General features: G+C 64.3%; 1 protein-coding gene across 17 annotated transcripts in view; it reads left to right on the top strand.

Annotated features, from left to right (window-relative positions):
- Positions 1 to 17,821, top strand: part of KIF1A (kinesin family member 1A) — a 96,645-nt gene that overhangs the window by 63,996 nt on the left and 14,828 nt on the right. For 10 of the 17 annotated variants that reach the window (XM_053216052.1, XM_053216053.1, XM_053216065.1 and 7 more), the window contains 12 exons: positions 2,437 to 2,555; positions 4,582 to 4,667; positions 5,482 to 5,620; positions 5,797 to 5,968; positions 6,102 to 6,192; positions 7,564 to 7,682; positions 8,716 to 8,771; positions 8,932 to 9,040; positions 9,233 to 9,299; positions 9,399 to 9,483; positions 11,739 to 11,844; positions 14,234 to 14,260. In XM_053216052.1, the coding sequence (XP_053072027.1) occupies positions 2,437 to 2,555; positions 4,582 to 4,667; positions 5,482 to 5,620; positions 5,797 to 5,968; positions 6,102 to 6,192; positions 7,564 to 7,682; positions 8,716 to 8,771; positions 8,932 to 9,040; positions 9,233 to 9,299; positions 9,399 to 9,483; positions 11,739 to 11,844; positions 14,234 to 14,260 (1,176 nt within the window). The remainder of the gene's footprint in view (positions 1 to 2,436; positions 2,556 to 4,581; positions 4,668 to 5,481; positions 5,621 to 5,796; positions 5,969 to 6,101; positions 6,193 to 7,563; positions 7,683 to 8,715; positions 8,772 to 8,931; positions 9,041 to 9,232; positions 9,300 to 9,398; positions 9,484 to 11,738; positions 11,845 to 14,233; positions 14,261 to 17,821) is intronic. The other 7 variants (XM_053216066.1, XM_053216060.1, XM_053216064.1 and 4 more) reach the window with 1 other exon arrangement.

Below are 17,821 nucleotides of genomic sequence, written 5' to 3'. Positions count from 1 at the left end.
TTCCCCCTCTGGACCTCAAGGCTTCGCTTTCTTTCGTGGCCGCCCCCTTCATGCACCCTCAAATTCAAGCAAAGGCCCTTGGCCAGGATTCCGGGGGCCCAGGGAGGGCAGCCCAGCACTGTCCCTGTCCGGAAGTGAGTGCTGCGAGAGGCTCACCAGCCAGCCCCGGCCAGACCCTGTCAGAAGCAAGGGGCTTCTGCTCTCTGAGTCTCGGTTTCCTTTTGTGACCAGGGCCATGGCTGGCTTTTGCCGACAGCTTCCGTGCCCAGTCTTGCTGGGTGGCCAGGGGCAGGAGAGCCCCCGCCCCTGTTGCAGTCAGGCAGACCTACCTGCACCGTCCTCAACACAAATGCTTTTCAGTGATGAGTTCCCCTGGGACAGCCCTCCCCTGGGGCATTCTCAGAGAGGGCACCTTGCTGACGAAGAGAAGGGCTCCACAAAGCCATCAGGGGCTTCCCCTGCCCCAGCGGGACATCCGGGCCCTGGAAGGCAGTGAGCCCTTTCCTCCAGCTGGTGCCTGTCTTGGCCTGGGGGGTGCCCAGGGAGCAAGAGACACTTGGCAGAGACCGCCCCCCCGCAGGTTGGGACAGATGGCTCTGAGGAGATACGTGACATGGGGGCTGGGAACAGAGAGGAGGACAGGCCTCACTTGTGGAGGGAGCGGAGAGCACCGGGGTTGCCCCGGGACCGAGGGGGTGGCTGGGCGGTAGGGCTAACGGTGAGGCAGGAGCTTGGCTGGCATCGAGGGTGTGTGGGAGTCTGGTCAGAACCCCAGGCCCCGTCTGGCTGCTGTGGGGGCCGAGCGGGAAGCAGCTGGGTGACAGGTCCTCCGCAGAGGACCTCTACGTTTGAGGGAGAGCTGACACATTTGAGAGCAGAGCCAGGACGCTGCTCAGGTTTCTAACCTTCTGTAGGCAGAGGTCCGGCAGGAGTGGGGGGGACAAGATCTGGAGCCCACACGAGAGAGGGGCTCCGGGGTCTGGAATCAGGCCCCTGGGGCACAGCCCTTCCCCACGCCTGTGGTCACAGGGGCTCCTCCAGGAAATGAGGCATGGGGCGAGACCAAGGGGCTCAGCCTGGGTGGTGTCTGATCTCTAAGCAAGCTAAGAGGGGTCGGGGATGTGGTGATACCTCTCCTCCTCCTCCTCCCCCTCCTCCTCCCTGTCCTCCTCCTCGTTCTCCTCCCACTCCTCCCCCTCCTCCTCCTCCCAGCTCAGCCCTGGGCCGTGCATCTGGGTGCCAGCACCCACATAGCCTTCAGACTGTGACCTTCCCTCCCCTCCCTCCCTCCCCCACTTCCCCTATTGCTCTCACTTCTGTCCCCACTGTGTTCTCCCCAGCTGAAGCCCTGGGACTCCCTTGCCCCATCTCTACACCTGCTCCCCCACACCTCCTGCCCATCCTTGCCCAAGCTCTCCCCCTCCCCTGGGATCCCCCACTGCCCCAAGATCCCCCCTGGAAGCCTGGGGCTATCGAAATCTGCACCTCCGAGCTGGGCCCAATGCCGGTCATGCCGGGAGGGAAGGGGAGGGCCGGGCGGGAGGCAGGTCCTGCGCCGATGTGTGAGCGGAGCTGCGGGTTCTCACCAGATGGGCCACGTGGGCCGCCTTCCCTGTGTCAGGTGTCCCCTCGGGACGGGTGCCCCCGACCAGGGAGGAATTTTGCTCCGCGTCAGCCTGCACACCTAGCTGCGTGGCACGGGTCTCCCAGAGTCCTCTCTGTCCGGGCGGCCCGTGCGACCTCTGTGCATTGGCCAGCTCCGGGAATTCGGTGGACACCTGGGTGACGTGGCCCCTCGCCGGCCTGGCCTGCCACTCGCTGGGTGCGCGGCAGAGCCACTCGGGATGTGAAGGGCTCTGGGCGCCCTGGGGGTGGCGGTGCCCTGTGGGCCGGGGCTGCTGCCCCGTCGGCTGCCACTGTGCGCTCCCACCCGCCGTGTTCCCCGAAGGGTCCGAGAAGGAACCGAGAGCTGTGTTCCACCTTAGGAGCCCTCTGTGGGGCCCCGAGGTCAGGGGTCACTGGGAAAGAGGCGGGAGGCAGGGGGATGCCGGGCATCAGTGCCAGTGTGAGGTCCTAGTTCGGCGTGGCCGGGTCCCCAGGTCCTCCTCCTCCTTGAAGCAGGCTGAAACCTCCCTCCTCAGCTCTGATAGCGGGTATGGCCCCACGGGCTCCGCCCCGTGCCAGCCCCGCTCCGCGCTTCCTCTCTGCCCGCCCTGCGCACGCCCTCCTCCTCCTGTGTCCTCCGCGGCCCGTGGACCCCCCCCCCAGCCCCCGCCCAGCACAGCCCTGTGTCCGTCCCGCCTGCTCGCTGCCCTGGCTGCCTTGCGCCTCGCTCTGCTTTGCAGTGTTGTGTCGTGAGCCCGGGCCGTGCTGCCGCCAGCGCCGCTCCGCGCGCACGCTGGAGAGGCCCTGACCTCTGGCCTCTGCTTCCCCCAGGGCCTTCGTGTACCTGAGCAACCTGCTGTACCCCGTGCCCCTGGTGCACCGCGTGGCCGTCGTCAGCGAGAAGGGAGAGGTGAAGGGCTTCCTCCGCGTGGCCGTCCAGGCCACTTCAGGTGCGTGTGGGGCGGCCTGGGCGGAGGGCCCCGTGGGCACCACGCAGCGGCCGGAGCGCCCCCGGCCGCCTCTGTGTCTCCGGCTCCCGGCCGGCACACGGCTGCTGGCTCCAGGAGAAGCCTCTGCTGCCCAGCTCTGCCCTCCGGCCTTCCAGACGCTCCCGGGTCAGGTCGGCCGGGGTCCTAGGAGACTGTGCGGGCCGAGCCCAGGGCTGTCCGAACCCACTTCGGTTCGGGGGCCCTCCTCCCTCCCATTAGACAGCCCCAGGTGGACCCAGAGACCGACCGGCTCCAGACCCCAGCCTGGTGCAGAGCGGCCGCTCCCCGGCGGTCTCTGAGCCCAGCACAGGTGTGCAGACTGCAGCCCGGACCGGGGCCACGACAGCCCTCAGAGCCTCTCTCCAGACTCCCCGGTGTGCCCCGCTTGCAGGCCCCGTGGCCTCCCTGGAGCTGGCCTTTCTCCCCAGAGGGTGTGCACAACCCCCCTCACTGTGGGCCTGCAGAGGTGGACACCCTCTTGCCGCTGAGCCCTCCCCTCACCCCCCGGCCGGGGTCCCGGGACAGGAGAGCCACAGAATGCCTTTGAGTCTGGGTTTGCTTCCCTGTAAATGGCATCCCGTTTGAAGCTCCCTACCCAATAGGAGTGTCGAAAGATTGTTCCAGAACACAGATGTGGGCATGCTTAGCCACCAGAAAGCTGCAGGCCAGAGAGGGCCTAGTGTTCGTGCTCTAATGGCCGTTGCTCCCTTCTCTGCCCTCGGGCCCCCAGCCCCTCCACCGTGGCCTCCTTCTGTCTCCTCCCAGACTAGGTGGGGCTGGGCTGCTCCCGAATGCTCCAGCCACTGAAAGGGTCTCGAGTCACCCCACCCCACTTGAAGCCACTTCAGGCAGTTTTGGCTACACCTTTAGGATTCTTTTGTCAAATTCTCACTAGCCTGTAATTTCCAGATACTCTTTACAGCGCTTCCCAGTCATGTCACTGTGGTGCCGAGATCCCCCGGGGACCCTGAATGGGGGAAAGGACAGAGGACAGGGATTCTAGGGACGTCTAGTGCCACAGCCATTCCTCAAGGGGGACCCTGTCCCTGTCATCTTGGAGGGGCTGTGTCCCCCTGAGCTCTTGGCCCTTTGTGACCAGCGGGAGCCCCGATGCAGCCGGTCCCACAGAGTGGCCTGCTTTATAGGCGGACGCTGTGTGTATTTGGGCCACACCTGACATTCCCTGTCTAGTGGCTACAATGGAGAAGGAGCCACTTGGAAAAGCTCCGGTGGTCACAGAAATCACACCTGTCCTGCAAGTGTCAGCTTGCAGGACCCCTCAGCACCGAGTGGAGGGGCCGGCCCCGGGCCCTTGGGCAGCTGGGGTAGAGAGCACAGCAGGGTTTTGCCCCGTCCCCCTGGGGGCCCCAGAAGAAGAGGTCAGGGCCCCTGGATTATCTGAGAGGCCTCCCAGGGGGGTGGCTGGATTTGGGGTTGGGGAGGCTGACGGAAGCCAGGTCTCAGGGGTGTCCCTTGGGAAACAGTGGGAAGGCACAGGACGCCATGAAGGACGGCAAGTGGGGGGCGTGTGGGGAGCAGGCGTGGGAGCTGAGCGGGGGCTGCCTGGGGTCTGGGTGGATGATGGTGCAGTCAAAATCAGGAGGACCCCACGGAGGGGTCTTGCCCAGTACGGCTCTGCTGGTGCAGCCGAGTCTGGGGGAGGGCGGGGGTGGCCAGGACTCAGGGAGATGGGCAGTGGTCATAAGGCTGGTTCTGAAAACACGGAGCTGTGGCCCCATCAGAGGAGGCTGTGCTGAGGATATGGCCCCGCCTGGGTCCTAGGACAGCACAGGCGGGCGACCGGTGTGCCTGGGACGCGTCCTCCTTGTTCTGGGGCTGCGGTGGGCGGCACTGGGGATCCCCCCGTGTGGGCCAGAGTCTGTTCCGGCTCCTGTGCCTTCCCCCCACTTGGCGACCCCGCCTGGCCCTGCCACTTCCCCCTGGGGGACGAGCTGGGCTCCGACCGTCTGCTCTGTCCCCATTTCAGCTGATGAAGAGGCCCCTGATTACGGCTCTGGCGTCCGACAGTCAGGAACCGCCAAAATCTCCTTTGATGACCAGCATTTCGAAAAGGTGCCGTGAAGGGTTTGGCCCGGCTGCCCAGCACGAACGCCGGGGGCAGCTGTGCAGCGGGCCCCGGGGCCTCCTGTGTTCCTTCCTCTCCTTCCAAGCCCCAGGCCTCGTGGCATGTCCCCCTGTCTCTCACTGTCTGACTTGCCCTGACCCACTGGGTCTGTCTCTGTCCTCTCCACGGCCTCTCCGGGGTCTGTATCTGCTTTCCCTGCCTGGGCCTCAGCTGCAGGCCGGGACACAGAGCAGGTGTGCACCCCCAGACGCCAAGATGCCTCCACCCCATCCCCCTTGTCCCCTCCTCGGGCTTGCTCTCCTGGATGCTGTTTCCACCAGCATCTTTGCCCTCTGCCAATATCCCACTGAGAGCTAGAGGGCCCCTCCTCACTGTCTCGACATCAGGTGCCGGGCTGCCCCCGGCCCGGTCCTCCCTCAGAGGAAAGTGCTTTCCACCTGGGCTCCCCTTTCTACTCTCAGGCCAGAGGGTGGAGGAGGGGGAGGGTCCTGCTCAGGGCCCCAGACCGGGCTTAGCTCACAGGCCAGGAGGCTCCTTCCCTCTCCTTCTTTGGCTCTTTCCTAACCTGCCCCCACCTGGCCACCCATCACCCCGCCTGAACTGCTCCCCTGCTTTCCCACTGCAGCCAACACAGGCCACGGCAGCCTAGGAGAGGCCGAGGGAGGTGGGCGCCCGTCTAGGCGGGGGCAGGTCTGCAGCGCGGGTCCACAAAGGCCCTGACCCGACTCCGGGGCCCTCAGTGGGCCAGAGTGGCCTCACCTGGAGCCGGCTCCCCCTGACTCTGGTCCCCAACCCACTCAGTTCCAGTCCGAGTCCTGCCCCGTGGTGGGGATGTCCCGCTCCGGGACCTCGCAGGAGGAGCTGCGCATCGTGGAAGGTCAGGGCCAGGGTGCGGAGGCAGGGCCCTCGGCTGATGAGGTCAACAACAACACCTGCTCAGGTAGGTTGCCACACCTGCCCCGGGGCCTGGGGCACTGGGACACGGCCCCCGCCCCGCTGTGGCCGGGGAGGCTGTGAGACCTTTCCACGAGAGGACACTGCGTGGGCTCCCCGCCTGACGCCGGGCTCCAGGCCTCTGGGGTGCTGCCACGTTGCTCTGCCCTCGGCCCCCTGCAGCCGTGCCTCCGGAAGGCCTCCTCCTAGACAGCCCTGAGAAAGGCGCCCTGGACGGGCCCCTGGACGCCGCCCTGGACCACCTGCGCTTGGGCAGCACCTTCACCTTCCGTGTGACAGTACTGCAGGCGTCCAGCATCTCTGCCGAATACGCGGACATCTTCTGCCAGTTCAAGTGAGCCCCGGCACCCCCTGCTGGCTGGGGACCAGGGCGGGCACCTAGCGCCCCGGTGACCCCCACCAGTCCCCGGGAATGGGTCCCCGTCCCGTCTCCTGCACCCAGCCGAGCATCTCCTCTAACTCTGCAGCTTCATCCATCGCCACGACGAGGCCTTCTCCACGGAGCCCCTCAAGAACACGGGGAGGGGCCCCCCGCTGGGCTTCTACCACGTCCAGAACGTACGTCCTGAGCGCCCCCGCCTCTGCCCCCCTCCCGGGTCTCTGGCTTTGCGGGGCCTCCCCGGAGCTGAGCCGAGCTGTGGTCACTCTCCGTCATACCGTCTCCCTGTCCTGAGCCCCAGCCGTGAGCTGGCGGTGCCTGGGTGTGAGGGCACGGGGGCTCTGGTGCCAGGCAGGGCCGTGGAGGCTGCTGCTGGACAGTCGGGGCCTCGGTGGGCTGCTACCTGGGGGTAGAGGCAACCCGGGGAGCAGATAGGAGCACGGGGAGTCCGGGGTACCCCATGTGGCGCCGGCCTGCTGCCGGGGAAGAAGAGAGAGAGGCAGGGCACACAGAGGGCATCGGAGAGGTTGGGGAAGCTGCAGGTGGGGCACGTCCCAAGCTTGGCTGTGGGAAGAGCGGGACTCCGGCTGGAGTGGCTCCGTGAGGCAGGAGAATGTGGCCAGCCAGCCGGGTAGCGGGGGGAGATGCGCTCCACTTGGCCATAATGAATGCCGCCGGGGGGCAAGGCCTCGAGTGCCCCCCGAGGAGCGTGGATTTGACCCTGAGCGGTGCGGCCTGTGGGTGCGGGCTGTGTGGCCCAAGCAGTCACAGGCCCCGCACTCAGAAGGGCCCCACGGACTGGCCCGTGCTGACGCTCAGGCAGCAGGGAGCTAGTGATTTCTCAGCCAGGGAGGCCGGGCCAGGGGTGAGGGTGTGCAGCCTCCGTTCCTGGGCTCCGGAGCAAAGCCCGCGCCCTGGCGGCCTTGACAACCAAGTTACTGCCTCTCGGCCTTGGAGGCCGGAAGCCCGAGATGCAAGTGTGGGTCGGGTCGTTCCTTCGGTGACCGTGAGGGGGACTCCGTGCCGGGCCTCTCCTGGGCAGATAGATGCGGTCTTCTGTCTGTGTTCTCACACAGCCCTCCCTCCGTGCCTGTCTTTGTGTCCTCATTTCCCCTTTTCATACCGCATTAGGGCCGCCCTAATGCCCTCATTCTAACTTGGGATTCGCTCTCTGAAGAGTCTAGGTCCAGCCACAGGTCCTGGGCATTCAAGCTACAACATAGGAATTGGGGGAGGGGGGCACATAACTCTTAGGGAGTGGGCGAGGGCCCAGGAAGGCTCAGGCCAGGCCACAGACCTTCGTCCCCTTGCCAGGCCGGTGTTCTGAAAGGGCACTCTCGGGGGTCCGGCCTTCAGGGGTGTGATGGGAGGGGAGGCGGGGCAGGAAGGACCAGGTGAGGAGTGTCACCCCTTCATGGGCAGAGGTCGGGCGCAGCCGCGGTGTCCAGTCTGGTTCTCCACAGAGGCTGAGCGCTTACCTCTGCAACCTTCCTTCCCTCTCTTGACTGTGGCGTGGCTGCGGCCTCCTGCCTGCTCTCCTCATCCACCAGATCGCAGTGGAGGTGACCAAGTCCTTCATCGAGTACATCAAGAGCCAGCCCATCGTGTTCGAGGTCTTCGGCCATTACCAGCAGCACCCGTTCCCCCCGCTCTGCAAGGACGTGCTCAGGTCAGCAGCCCTGGGTTGGGGGGGCTAGGGGCCCCCTTCCCAGACCTCATCCAGCCCCCGCAGGGCATGGGCCCTCTCCACCTCCCAGCCAGCGAAGCCGGCCTTGCCCCAGACAGGCCTGGTAGGGCGGCTACAGGACGCATGGGCCTCAGATGCCCATTTTCCCTGATGATGGGGCGGCTGGTTACCCAAGGTCAGCGGGACCCAGAGCAAGTCAGAGACATCCCTTCGGGGATGTTTCTTAAAGCAAGTTTCTTAAAGAGTACTGCCGTCTGGGCCCAGACCCCTGTGGGTATGGGCCATGTCCCCAGGCCAGGGAAGCGGGCGTTGGGCGGGAGGACGGCCCGGGTGGCCCACGGGGAGACGGCTCCTGCTGCCTGCTCACCACTCCACTGCCCAGCTGTCCCTTCCCCCGGAGTCCTTGGCCCCCAGACTGAGTGACGGAATATCTTTCCGTCTCCCTCATTCCATGTGACCTCTGGGGGACTCGGAGGGTAGGCCAGGGTGTCCCTTCTGTGGTCCCCACCCCCCCCACCTGGGCGCAGGGAGAACGGCACATGGCTTCTGTGGTATGGGAGCCTCTGGCCACCTCTTCCCCCCTCTCAGCTGTCCTGGGGGACCCGGAGCTAAGTGGGGCGTCCCGGGTGGTAGAGGAAGAGAAAAGCCATGAGAGGTACTGGTTCCAGGGGGGTGGCCCCAGGAGCCTCGTCTGTCCTCGGGAGGGCCAGGGGAGGCTCTGTCCTGGAGGCCCCTGGATGGAGAACCAGCATTCTCGCCCCGTTCTCCTGGACTCGTGGGACCACCCAGGCAAGGTCTGGGGTCCCCAGGGGCCCTCCTTCCCCATCCAGGCTGCTGGAGGGCCTGAGCCCGGGGCCTTTCCTAGGCCCTGGGAGGCAGGGGTCAGGCGGAGGCTTGGAGCGGACCGTGTCGTGACCGCCCTCTGCCAGCCTCCTGCCCTTGGCTCCCTCTCCAGCTGGAGGGTCCCAGAGACGCCACCTGCAGCCGCCTCACAGAGGCTCTTCTTCCTCCGCAGTCCCCTGAGGCCCTCACGCCGCCATTTCCCGAGGGTCATGCCGCTGTCCAAGCCAGGTAGACAGAGCCCTCCTGAGTCCACCCCCGGGGGAGGGAGGTGCCCACGCTACCCTGGACGCGTTCCCCGCCCCGGGCCTCCTTCCTGAGCGTGCCCCCAGGACGTGGCAGGTCAGGTCTCCCATCAGTGGCTGCTTCTCTCTCTCCCGTCCTCCCCCAGTGCCTGCCACCAAGCTCAGCACCCTCGCGCGGCCCTGCCCAGGGCCCTGTCACTGCAAGTACGACGTGCTGGTCTACTTCGAGATCTGTGAGCTGGAGGCCAACGGCGAGTGAGTCCCAGCGCCTGCCGGGGTCGGCAGGGCTCCAGGTGGTGCACGGGGGCACTCTGGGCTCCGGGCCGGACCACCTCACCTCCGCCAGAAGGCGGGGCTGCTTTCCCTGCCGTGGCCCTTCGGCTCCTCGGGCGGGGGCCGCGTGTGTCTGCGGGGCGGGGCTTTGCCTCATGCATCTCTCTCTTCTAGTTACATTCCTGCGGTGGTGGACCACCGCGGCGGGATGCCGTGCATGGGGACCTTCCTGCTCCACCAGGTGCGGAGCGCTCCCTGGCCCTGCCCGCCTCGTGTCCCTGCCCTGCCCCATGCGACCCCCAGACCATCTGACCGTGTCCTCTCTCCTGGTGCCTGGCAGGGTATCCAGAGACGGATAACCGTGACACTGCTGCACGAGACGGGCAGCCACATCCGCTGGAAGGAAGTCCGAGAGCTTGTCGTGGGTGAGTGAGACGGGTGGGGGCTGCCTTGGGGGCTGGGGCTGGGCTGCTGGGAGCAATGGGGCCCCACCCTCTCCGCCCCCCACCGTCCCGGCCAGGCGGCTGACTGCTAACCACAGCTCTGCCCCTGATGCCGTGTGACTCTGGCTAAGTCGCTTAACCTCTCTGTGCCTCTCTGAAGAGCCTAGGAAAGGAAAGCTCAGACTAGGGTGATGATTCCAAATTTCTATGCAATCACCGTGTCAGCTCACCAGGGCTGCCGTGACACAGCACCACAGACTGGCAGCTTAAACAGCAGAAAACGATCCTCCCGTAGACCTGGGGGCCTGAGTCTGAGGGTGTCAGCAGGTGGCCATGCCCCCTCTGAAGCCCGTAGGGGAGAGCCCTTCCTGGAGGTTGGGGGGGAATGTCTGTCCCTCTTCGGCTTGGGGACCCGTCGGCTTCAATGCTTCAACTTCACGTGGCCTCTTCCTATAGAAGAAGCTACATTCAGACCTGCTTACTCCATCGTGACCCCATCTCAACTGATTATACTTGCCGAGACCCTGTCACCAAATAAAGTCACGTTCTGAGGTCCTGCAGGTTAGGACTTCAACACAACCGTTTTGGGGGGAGGACACAGTTCAGCTCCTGGTGGTCACCACGGATCTTAGACGGTTTTCTTCCACGACCTCATGCTGTGAACTCTTTGGTCTACTAGAAGAGTTTCTTGGCCGAGCTATAGACTTTTTCCAGTTTTCACTCAAGGACATGGACACCTGTCTGCCCCTGCCCTTCCTGGGTTGATGGATCCCTCTGGAAACCCCATCCTGGGCATTTCTGTGGCCAGAAGGGTAGCAGCTGCAGGGTGCTGTCCCTGGGGCTTGGAGAGAGGGTTCCAAGGGTGCAGGAGCGGGGACATGACCGTGAGACCCATCGTGCTATGCCTGAAAGTGCAGAGCTGTGGACAAGGAGGTTCCGGGGGCCCAGGACAGATGCTTTCGTTTTAGACATCTCGTATCTTTTTTCACTCACACGGTGAAAGGCTGGAGCAGGCGAGCCAATCCTCATCTCAGATGTCGTTTAGGGCCGGTGTGGACAGTGAATCGACTTAAAGAGTTAGCAGACACCCGGCCAGCGCGTGGACCGGATGCAGACAGGAGTGTGTGTCCCGTGTGTGGGCAGAGAAGGGGAGCTGGTGAAAGGATCTGGGGAGATGCTGGTGTGAACGCCAAGGCCCCTGCTCCACCTTGGGGTGTTTGGGCTGTGCCTCTCTGGGCTTCATAAACCACACGGACCGGCGAGCGGGCTGGGAGCGAATGGGCTCCGGGCCGTCGCTCTTGCAGGCGGAGCACCTGGCCAGGCTTGGAAGGGGCAGAGAACCTCTGCGGAAGCACGCGCTCCAGGGGCCGAGCAGGGATGAGGCTGGCACTGTGGCGAGCTTTCTTCCGGCAGCCGAGCCGTGGGGCACGCCACCTCCAGCCACGGGGGCACATGCTGGAGAGCACTTCTCGGGGAGCCCACACCTGCCTTCTCCCAGAGCCCAACAGTTGCAAGAAGGTTCCAGGAAGTGGGGCCAGCAGCTGCCGCGTGTACAGACACAGAATCCTGGCCGCGTCCCGGGCTCTGCCTCACCTCTGTGTGGGGGGCGGCACACAGGGCTTGAGGAGAAAATGTAGTGCGTGTGTGTCCCCTGAAGAAGCAGAGTATTCAACCTAATGCTACCAGGGCAGGAAATTACTAACGGGGTCGCCAGCGGGATTCCTGACTCGCAGCGGCTAGGACCACCACCCCAGTGTGGGCGGCTTAGAGGCTTCTGTTGGAAATGTGCCCTGCAGGGAGAGATCTGTGGCCCAGATAGTGTCCTCCCTCCCTCCCTCCCTTCCTTTCTCTCTTTTTCTCTTTCTCTCTTTCTTTCTTTCTTGAAGGGAAAATCTCTCCTTATCTTGCTAAGATTTTCTTTTCCAATGAGAGCCTGTACATTCTAGGCCGAGTGTTTGGAATCTATCAGTTGGGTGCAAGAGAGAGACAGACCTTGAGAGTGTCTAAGCTGAAAAACTCCAATTACGGGAGGAACGACGGTGGAGTGATCCACAGGGCGCTCACGCCCGGGCTGGTAGCAGACCTTGCCATGGGCTCCCTGTCCGGTGCTCTTGTGGGCACATGGGGAACCCGCTCCCTGACGCAGTGTCACAGTTCTGGAGGCCCCGCCTAGGCAGGGACCCAGCACCCCCTTCCGTTATCCTGAGAGGTGACTGAGCCCGTGGCCTTTCCCTTAGGTCGGATTCGAAACACACCAGAAACTGACGAGTCCCTGATCGACCCCAACATCTTGTCTCTCAACATCCTCTCCTCCGGCTACATCCACCCAGCCCAGGACGACCGGTGAGTCCCCTTGGGGTGACAATGGGTTCTGTTCCCAGCTCCCTGGAGACAGGGTCCAGGTCAAGACCCAGGGCGTGCCCTCAGCCGACCTGGCTTTTGTAGGGTCCGGTATGTGTCCAGCCCCGAAACTCTTGGGCCTTCCTTTCCGACACCTCCGGAACAGGTGCGGGACGGGCAGGCTCATGGCCTCCACGTCCTTTGGTGTGTTTGTCTACACGTTGTCCCATCACTGGCTCTCGCATTCGTCCAGCCTGTCCATTCGGTCACCTGGTGGAGGGGCAGCGGGACTCGGGGGTTGGTGAGCTGGGTTCTCTCCTCAGGAGTTTTGGGGGGGCAACACGGGGTGGTGTGCAGACAGGCGGTCCTGAATCTCCCCGACCACACTGCTGTGGGTGAGTCTGGGGCTCTGGCCGGGGTCCCTCGGGCTGGGGGTCCTGGATCCGCCAGGCACCATTTGGCACGCGCTCCTTGTCGCTGGGCTATTCCTTTCCGAGCTTGTGGTTAATGGCCAAGACTCAGCAGCCCGGGCAGCCCCAGCCCCGCCACATCTGGGACAATGGTCGGGGTATGCAAGCCCCCAGGGACACCCTTAGCAGCCCCCGACAAGGCAGCCTTGTTGAGGCTTGCCGGAGGCGAGGGGGCGGGAGGCGAGGGATGGTATCTGAGGACTGACGGGGCAGGGGGCAGGGGGAGGGCAGCTCCTAACTGCCGAGAGCTGCCCTGTTGGTGGGGACGTGGGCTTGGCTGTGTCTGAGATGCTGCTTTCTAGGGACTTGGGGGAAGGATGAGGTGTTCCAGATTGCTGGATGGCTGCTGCGGAGGGCTAGACCTGGCCCGGAGGCAGAAACTGAGAGTTGACCCTTGGAGTTCACACTCTGGGTGTCCTCACGGGTTCCTGTGACAGCGTCTGCAGGAAAAACTTTGAGGGCTTGGTGTGCTCGGAGGGGACAGGGGACCCCACACTTGCAATGAAGGCTGGGGTCCGTAAACGTAAAAGGACCTGAGGGAGTCGTCCTATCCTGACTCCCGGGTCCAGACGGAGCCTAGGTTCATCATGGACACCCCAAGGAGTGGGCTGTAAGGGAAGCACCCTCAGTGTGGGCAGTTGGGGGGCTAGGAGTCCAAGACCCCCAGAGGGGCAGCCGTGACTCCTAGCCCTGCCCAGGAGCCTCCCAGAAGAAACTCCGCTGCCCTCATGTCCAGGGGAGGGAGGAGTGGGATGCAGAGTGCCGAGGGGGTTCTCATGATGTGCAGGCCGGGGGGCCCCTCTGAGGCCGTGAGAATGTGTCAGAGGAGGCCTGATCCCCAGCCACACGGGGCTGTCTGCAGGGATGTGGGGACCGGGACCCCAGAGGGGAGGGTGGCCCCGGGACCGCCTGTGCCATTGGGGAGGGGTCTGTCTGCCATGCTGAGTGACCTCAGCATCCTCCTGGCCTCTGACCCTTCCTTTGCCCAGGCAACTTCTAGATTTTGGGGGCAGAAATGGAGTGGGGGCAAAACCAAGCGAGCGGGGGTGGGTATGTTCCCTCTGGGCCTCCCTCCCTGCGCGGTCTCTCTACACTCAGGACCGTGTTTCTGGGTCTTTCCATTGTCCCGCCAGCCTGGCTGAGGGGCCCTTGGCTCTGGGCTACGTCCCGGGGTAGCTTAGGAGGCTGTGGCTCCCGGCTGGACCTCGGGTCAGCAGGGCTGTAGCTAAATAGGTCCACCCCTGTCCCTGGAGGCCCGAGGACCCGTCACTGATGGGGCTTTGGTTCCGCTTCCTGGGAGCTGTGGCAAGTGAGGCTGGCCTCGGGGCAGCTCTGGGGTCCACTGGCCCTGTGTCTTAGGTCAAAGCCCTGGTCCAAGGGTAGAGGAAGGCCCGTCCACGGGGCAGGACCATAGACCTTGCCAGAGCTGCTTGGGCCTCAGGCTTGGCTCCTGCCCACGCCAGGATAGCCCCAGGACTGCTCTGACCCCCCAGCTTTGCCCCCAGCAAAGTCCTGGGGACCCTCCTCACCTGGCGGCCCAAGGCAGGTGCCATCCCGAGGCTCCGCTGGCCAAGCCAGCGGGCCCCTTCCCGAGAATCTTCCTCTTCCCCAACCCTGGCTGATGTCCTCAGAGCCCTGTGATGGGCCGCTTGGGTGCGCCCTGCTCCCCCTGGAGACGCTGGGGCTCAGAGACCCCAGGCCTGGCTTGGGCCGAGGGGCTCGGGCTGTCCTCATGCTTTGCCACGACCTCGGCCTCCTCCGCTGCAAGGCCCCACGCTTTGCTCAGAGTGGGCCTGTTGCCGCAGACGGCTGCTCTCCCGCTGCCCCTCCCCTCGCTGCCGCTGCCCTGCCGCCCCGCTGCCCGCTGTCCCGCCGCCCTGCCCCGCCGCCCTCACTAACCTGTGATTGTTTGTGTTTTGCAGGCAGTTTCTTGATTCGGACATGCCTAGGTATCATTTGTGCCCCCTTGGTTTTATTCCAGCCTCTCTCCTTCCCCAGACCCACAGCCCTGACTTTTAATTTCGGCTTTTTGATCCCTTCTACACTCGCTCCCCTTTCCCTCCTGTTTCTCCGTTTTCTTTCGTTTTCTTTCCTCAGAATACTTTTTTGATTTTCTCTGTTGCTTCCTCTTCCCACCCCCTTCCTCCCTCTTGGCTGAGCTCCTTCCCGTACTCTTGATTTTGGCTGCATCCGTAGTTTCCCGCCCGCCCCTCCGTAGACACTGGCTGGCCTCCTGCTCCTCCCACCCCTGAGCCTTGCCCGCCCCGCGCTGACCCACCCCTGCCGGAGCAGGAGCCGGTGCCCCCCCCGCATGCAGGCTGGCCGCACCAGCCCCACTCCCTGCAAGGTGAAAGAGAAAAGGGGGAGGAGGGGCCGGCGCTGGGCCCGGGACGGGAGGGCAGACGGGTACCGGCCCTGCAAGGGACCTCTGCACCATCCCCTCCGCTGCTGGGCGGTTGCCCGGCCAGGCTGGCCACCACACACCCTGTTTGCAAGTAGGTGGGCGGTGAAGTTGGGAAGGGCCCAGTAGGTCTCCGGATTCACCCGGGTGGCCCCAGGTCCAAACCCCCCGGAGGCGGGGGTTCCCGGGCAGGGGATGCCCTCTCTGAGTTGAGTGGGGCCCCTGCCAGTGCCCACCGGGTGCAAGGGTCAGTGAGGCCCTGGGCACGGACAGCCTCAGAGTTCCTAATCAGGACCGTCCCTGAGACCCAAGTCTGTTCTGGGCAGAGGGTCAAGGTCGTCTCCCTCCGGGTCCTGTGGATTGTGGTCAGAGCTCCGTGGTGGCGGTCTCTCAGGACAGCCGTTTTGAAAGGTGAAGTGAGCGGTTGGAAGGCTTCCGGCAAACGTTTGAGCCTTGAGGCTGCATGGTAGCTTGAGCCGGGTAGGGGTGGTGCCTGCTCCTCTTCTGGACGGAGCCCCGGAGTGGGGCAGGGGGCGCGGCAGGACTGAGCCATGGCCGTGAGGGTCACTGTGAGTGTGACCCGGGCACTTGGAGCCTAGGCCCCAGGGAGGGCGGCAGGCTGTGGTCCCGCCGGTGTGACCCTCGGGGCGTACTCGAACATCGCACCTGTTGGATGAACCCATCTTTTCCAGAGCCTTCTGCGGGCCCTCTGGGGACCCTGTCAGGGGAGAACTAGGGTGGCAGTGGCTGCCCCAGAAAAGGGGGCACGGCCGTGCCGGCCGGAAGGGACCCGTCTCTCCGGGCCATGTGCTGGAGGAGGTCGGGCGGGGAGCCGGGCTGGTTAAGGCCGTGTCGCTGCTCTCAGAAGGCTCTGGGCTGGGAGCCCCTGGCTAGGGTTCCTCCCCTGGGCGGGACCCAAGTTAAGGGCTGTTTCCTTGACGAGGGGAGACCTCCAGGCCGGTCGGTGTGAGGGCTCGAGGGGGCATGACTGTTTCATCCACGTTTGAGCTGCCACAGCCAGCGCAGTAGGATAGAGGGGCGCTTGCCGGTCCTCAACCCGCCCCCCAGACACAGACCTTCCGGAAGGTTCTGGGGAGAGATAATGCCCCGTGGCCAGGGGGGGGTGTGGCACCAGGAAAGGGAACCAGTTTTCCTTTCCGGCAGGGCTTTCTTTGCTAGCCCCCCAACGTCATGAGGCCCTCACCCCTGCCCCTGAGCGGGGAGCACAGTCCCCCCAGTTCCAGAAGAGGGCTCACTGGCCCCAGTGGGCTTGGCCTGTAAGAGGAGGCCTAGGGCACTGAGAGCGAAATGGGGGTCAGAGCCCCAAGACTCGGACTTGTGCCTTCCCCGCAGGGCCCGGCTCTACGGGGCAGGGAGCCACCGCGGTGGCGGGACCGGGGACTGGCGTGACCGTGGGAGGTGGTGGAGGGAGGGTCTTGTCCCACGTGTGCGGCGTAGGGCGGGGACCCGGGACAGCCTGGCAGTGCCCTCCTCTGGCCCAGTGAGTGTGGACAGGTGGCAGAGCCTTCGGGAACCTTGTTCTCCTTCCCCCTTAGAAAGGGGATAATTTCGCCCCTGCCTGAATGGCCGTGACACACACGGGCTGCGACGTGAAGCTCTGGGCAGGGCGGCTTGCACACAGCTTTGCACCCGTGGGTCTCCTGCTTGTCACCCGTCACCTGTCACCCTCGTCCCCTCATCCCTCACCCCCGACCGCTTAGCCCTCACCCCGCATCCCCTCACCCCTCACCCCTGACCACTAACACTCACCCTTCATCCCCTCATCCACTCACCCCCTCATCCCTCACCCCTCGCCCCCGACCACTTATCTCTCACCGTCTTCCCTCACCTCTCAACCCCTCACCCCCTCACACCACACCCCCCACCCCTGACCACTTATCTCTCCCCCTTCATCCCTTCACTCCTCAGCCGTCACCCCCAACCACTTACCCCTCACCCCTCATCCCCTCACCCCTCACCCCTCATCCCCTCACCTCCTCTCCCCCCACCCTTCACGCCTCACCCCCAACCACTTATCCCCTCATCTCCTCACCTCCTCACCTCCTACACTCTTATCCCCTCACCCATCTTCCCCTCACCCCTCAGCCTGTCTCCTCGCCCCTCACCCTCTTATCCTCTCACTCCTTCATCTCCTTACATCCTCACTCCTTACTCTCTTATTCCCTCACCTCCTCACCCTTCACCCTCTCATTGCCTCATCCCCTACTCCCTCACCCCTCACCTCTTATCCCCTCACCCCTTCATCCCCTCACCCCCTGCCTTCATCCCTTCACCCCCTCACCCCCTCACCTCCCCACTTCCTCGTCCCTTCAGTCCCTTAATCGTCTCATTTCTCCTTTTCCTTCTGGTCCAAGGACTCTCGCACGGCACGGTGGGTGAGGCCGCTGAGCCTTACATGTGTCGCGTCAGGTGCAGCAGAATCCCCAAGGCTGGGGTTCAAGCCCGTTGCCCTGCTCCTAGCTGTGTGACCGTGCTGGGGTCACGCTCCTCACCGGACACGAGGGCTGTCCCGGCTGCAGTCCGGGGGGCTCCGTCCTGGAAGTCTGCCTGTCGGTTCGCCTTCCCCAGGGCCACTCTTGAGAGTAATTCTCTTCTAGAAACGGACTTCCTAGAGCGTTATGAGTTTCTTGTTGAAACTTTGAGCATGGGTTTAATTTTCAGATTCTCAACAAATCTGTTCACGTCAGGATGCCCACCTGGCCCGCCCACTAACCTGCCACAGCTGAGACACTTGTCACAAGCGCCAGGTGCAAGTCACAACACGGTTGTCTAGATGTCTAAATAGGCCACGTGCAGCCGGCACGCGAGAGTCCCATCGGGAATGCCCAGGCCTGTGTGCTGGGAGCCCCGACCTCCCGATTACCCTACCCTGGCAGTCCAGCCCCACCTGAGCCCCGCGGGGATGTGCGCGGGCGCACAGCCCGTTGGGTTAGGCAGGGCAGGGCAGGCGTGGGGGCTCCCGTGTCACAATCCGAGGGGAGATGAGACACCTGCCCCTGTCCTGGCCGGTGTAGCCGCTGAAACTTTCTGAGCAAGAGTCGACACGGACAAAACATTGTAGAGCGTATGACGTTTTCTCTGTCGACAG

The sequence above is a fragment of the Acinonyx jubatus genome, chromosome C1, assembly GCF_027475565.1.
Source record: "Acinonyx jubatus isolate Ajub_Pintada_27869175 chromosome C1, VMU_Ajub_asm_v1.0, whole genome shotgun sequence".
NCBI lineage: Eukaryota > Metazoa > Chordata > Mammalia > Carnivora > Felidae > Acinonyx > Acinonyx jubatus.
The sequence above is the reverse complement of the archived record's forward strand: the minus strand, read 5'-3'. Positions and strand labels throughout refer to the sequence as shown.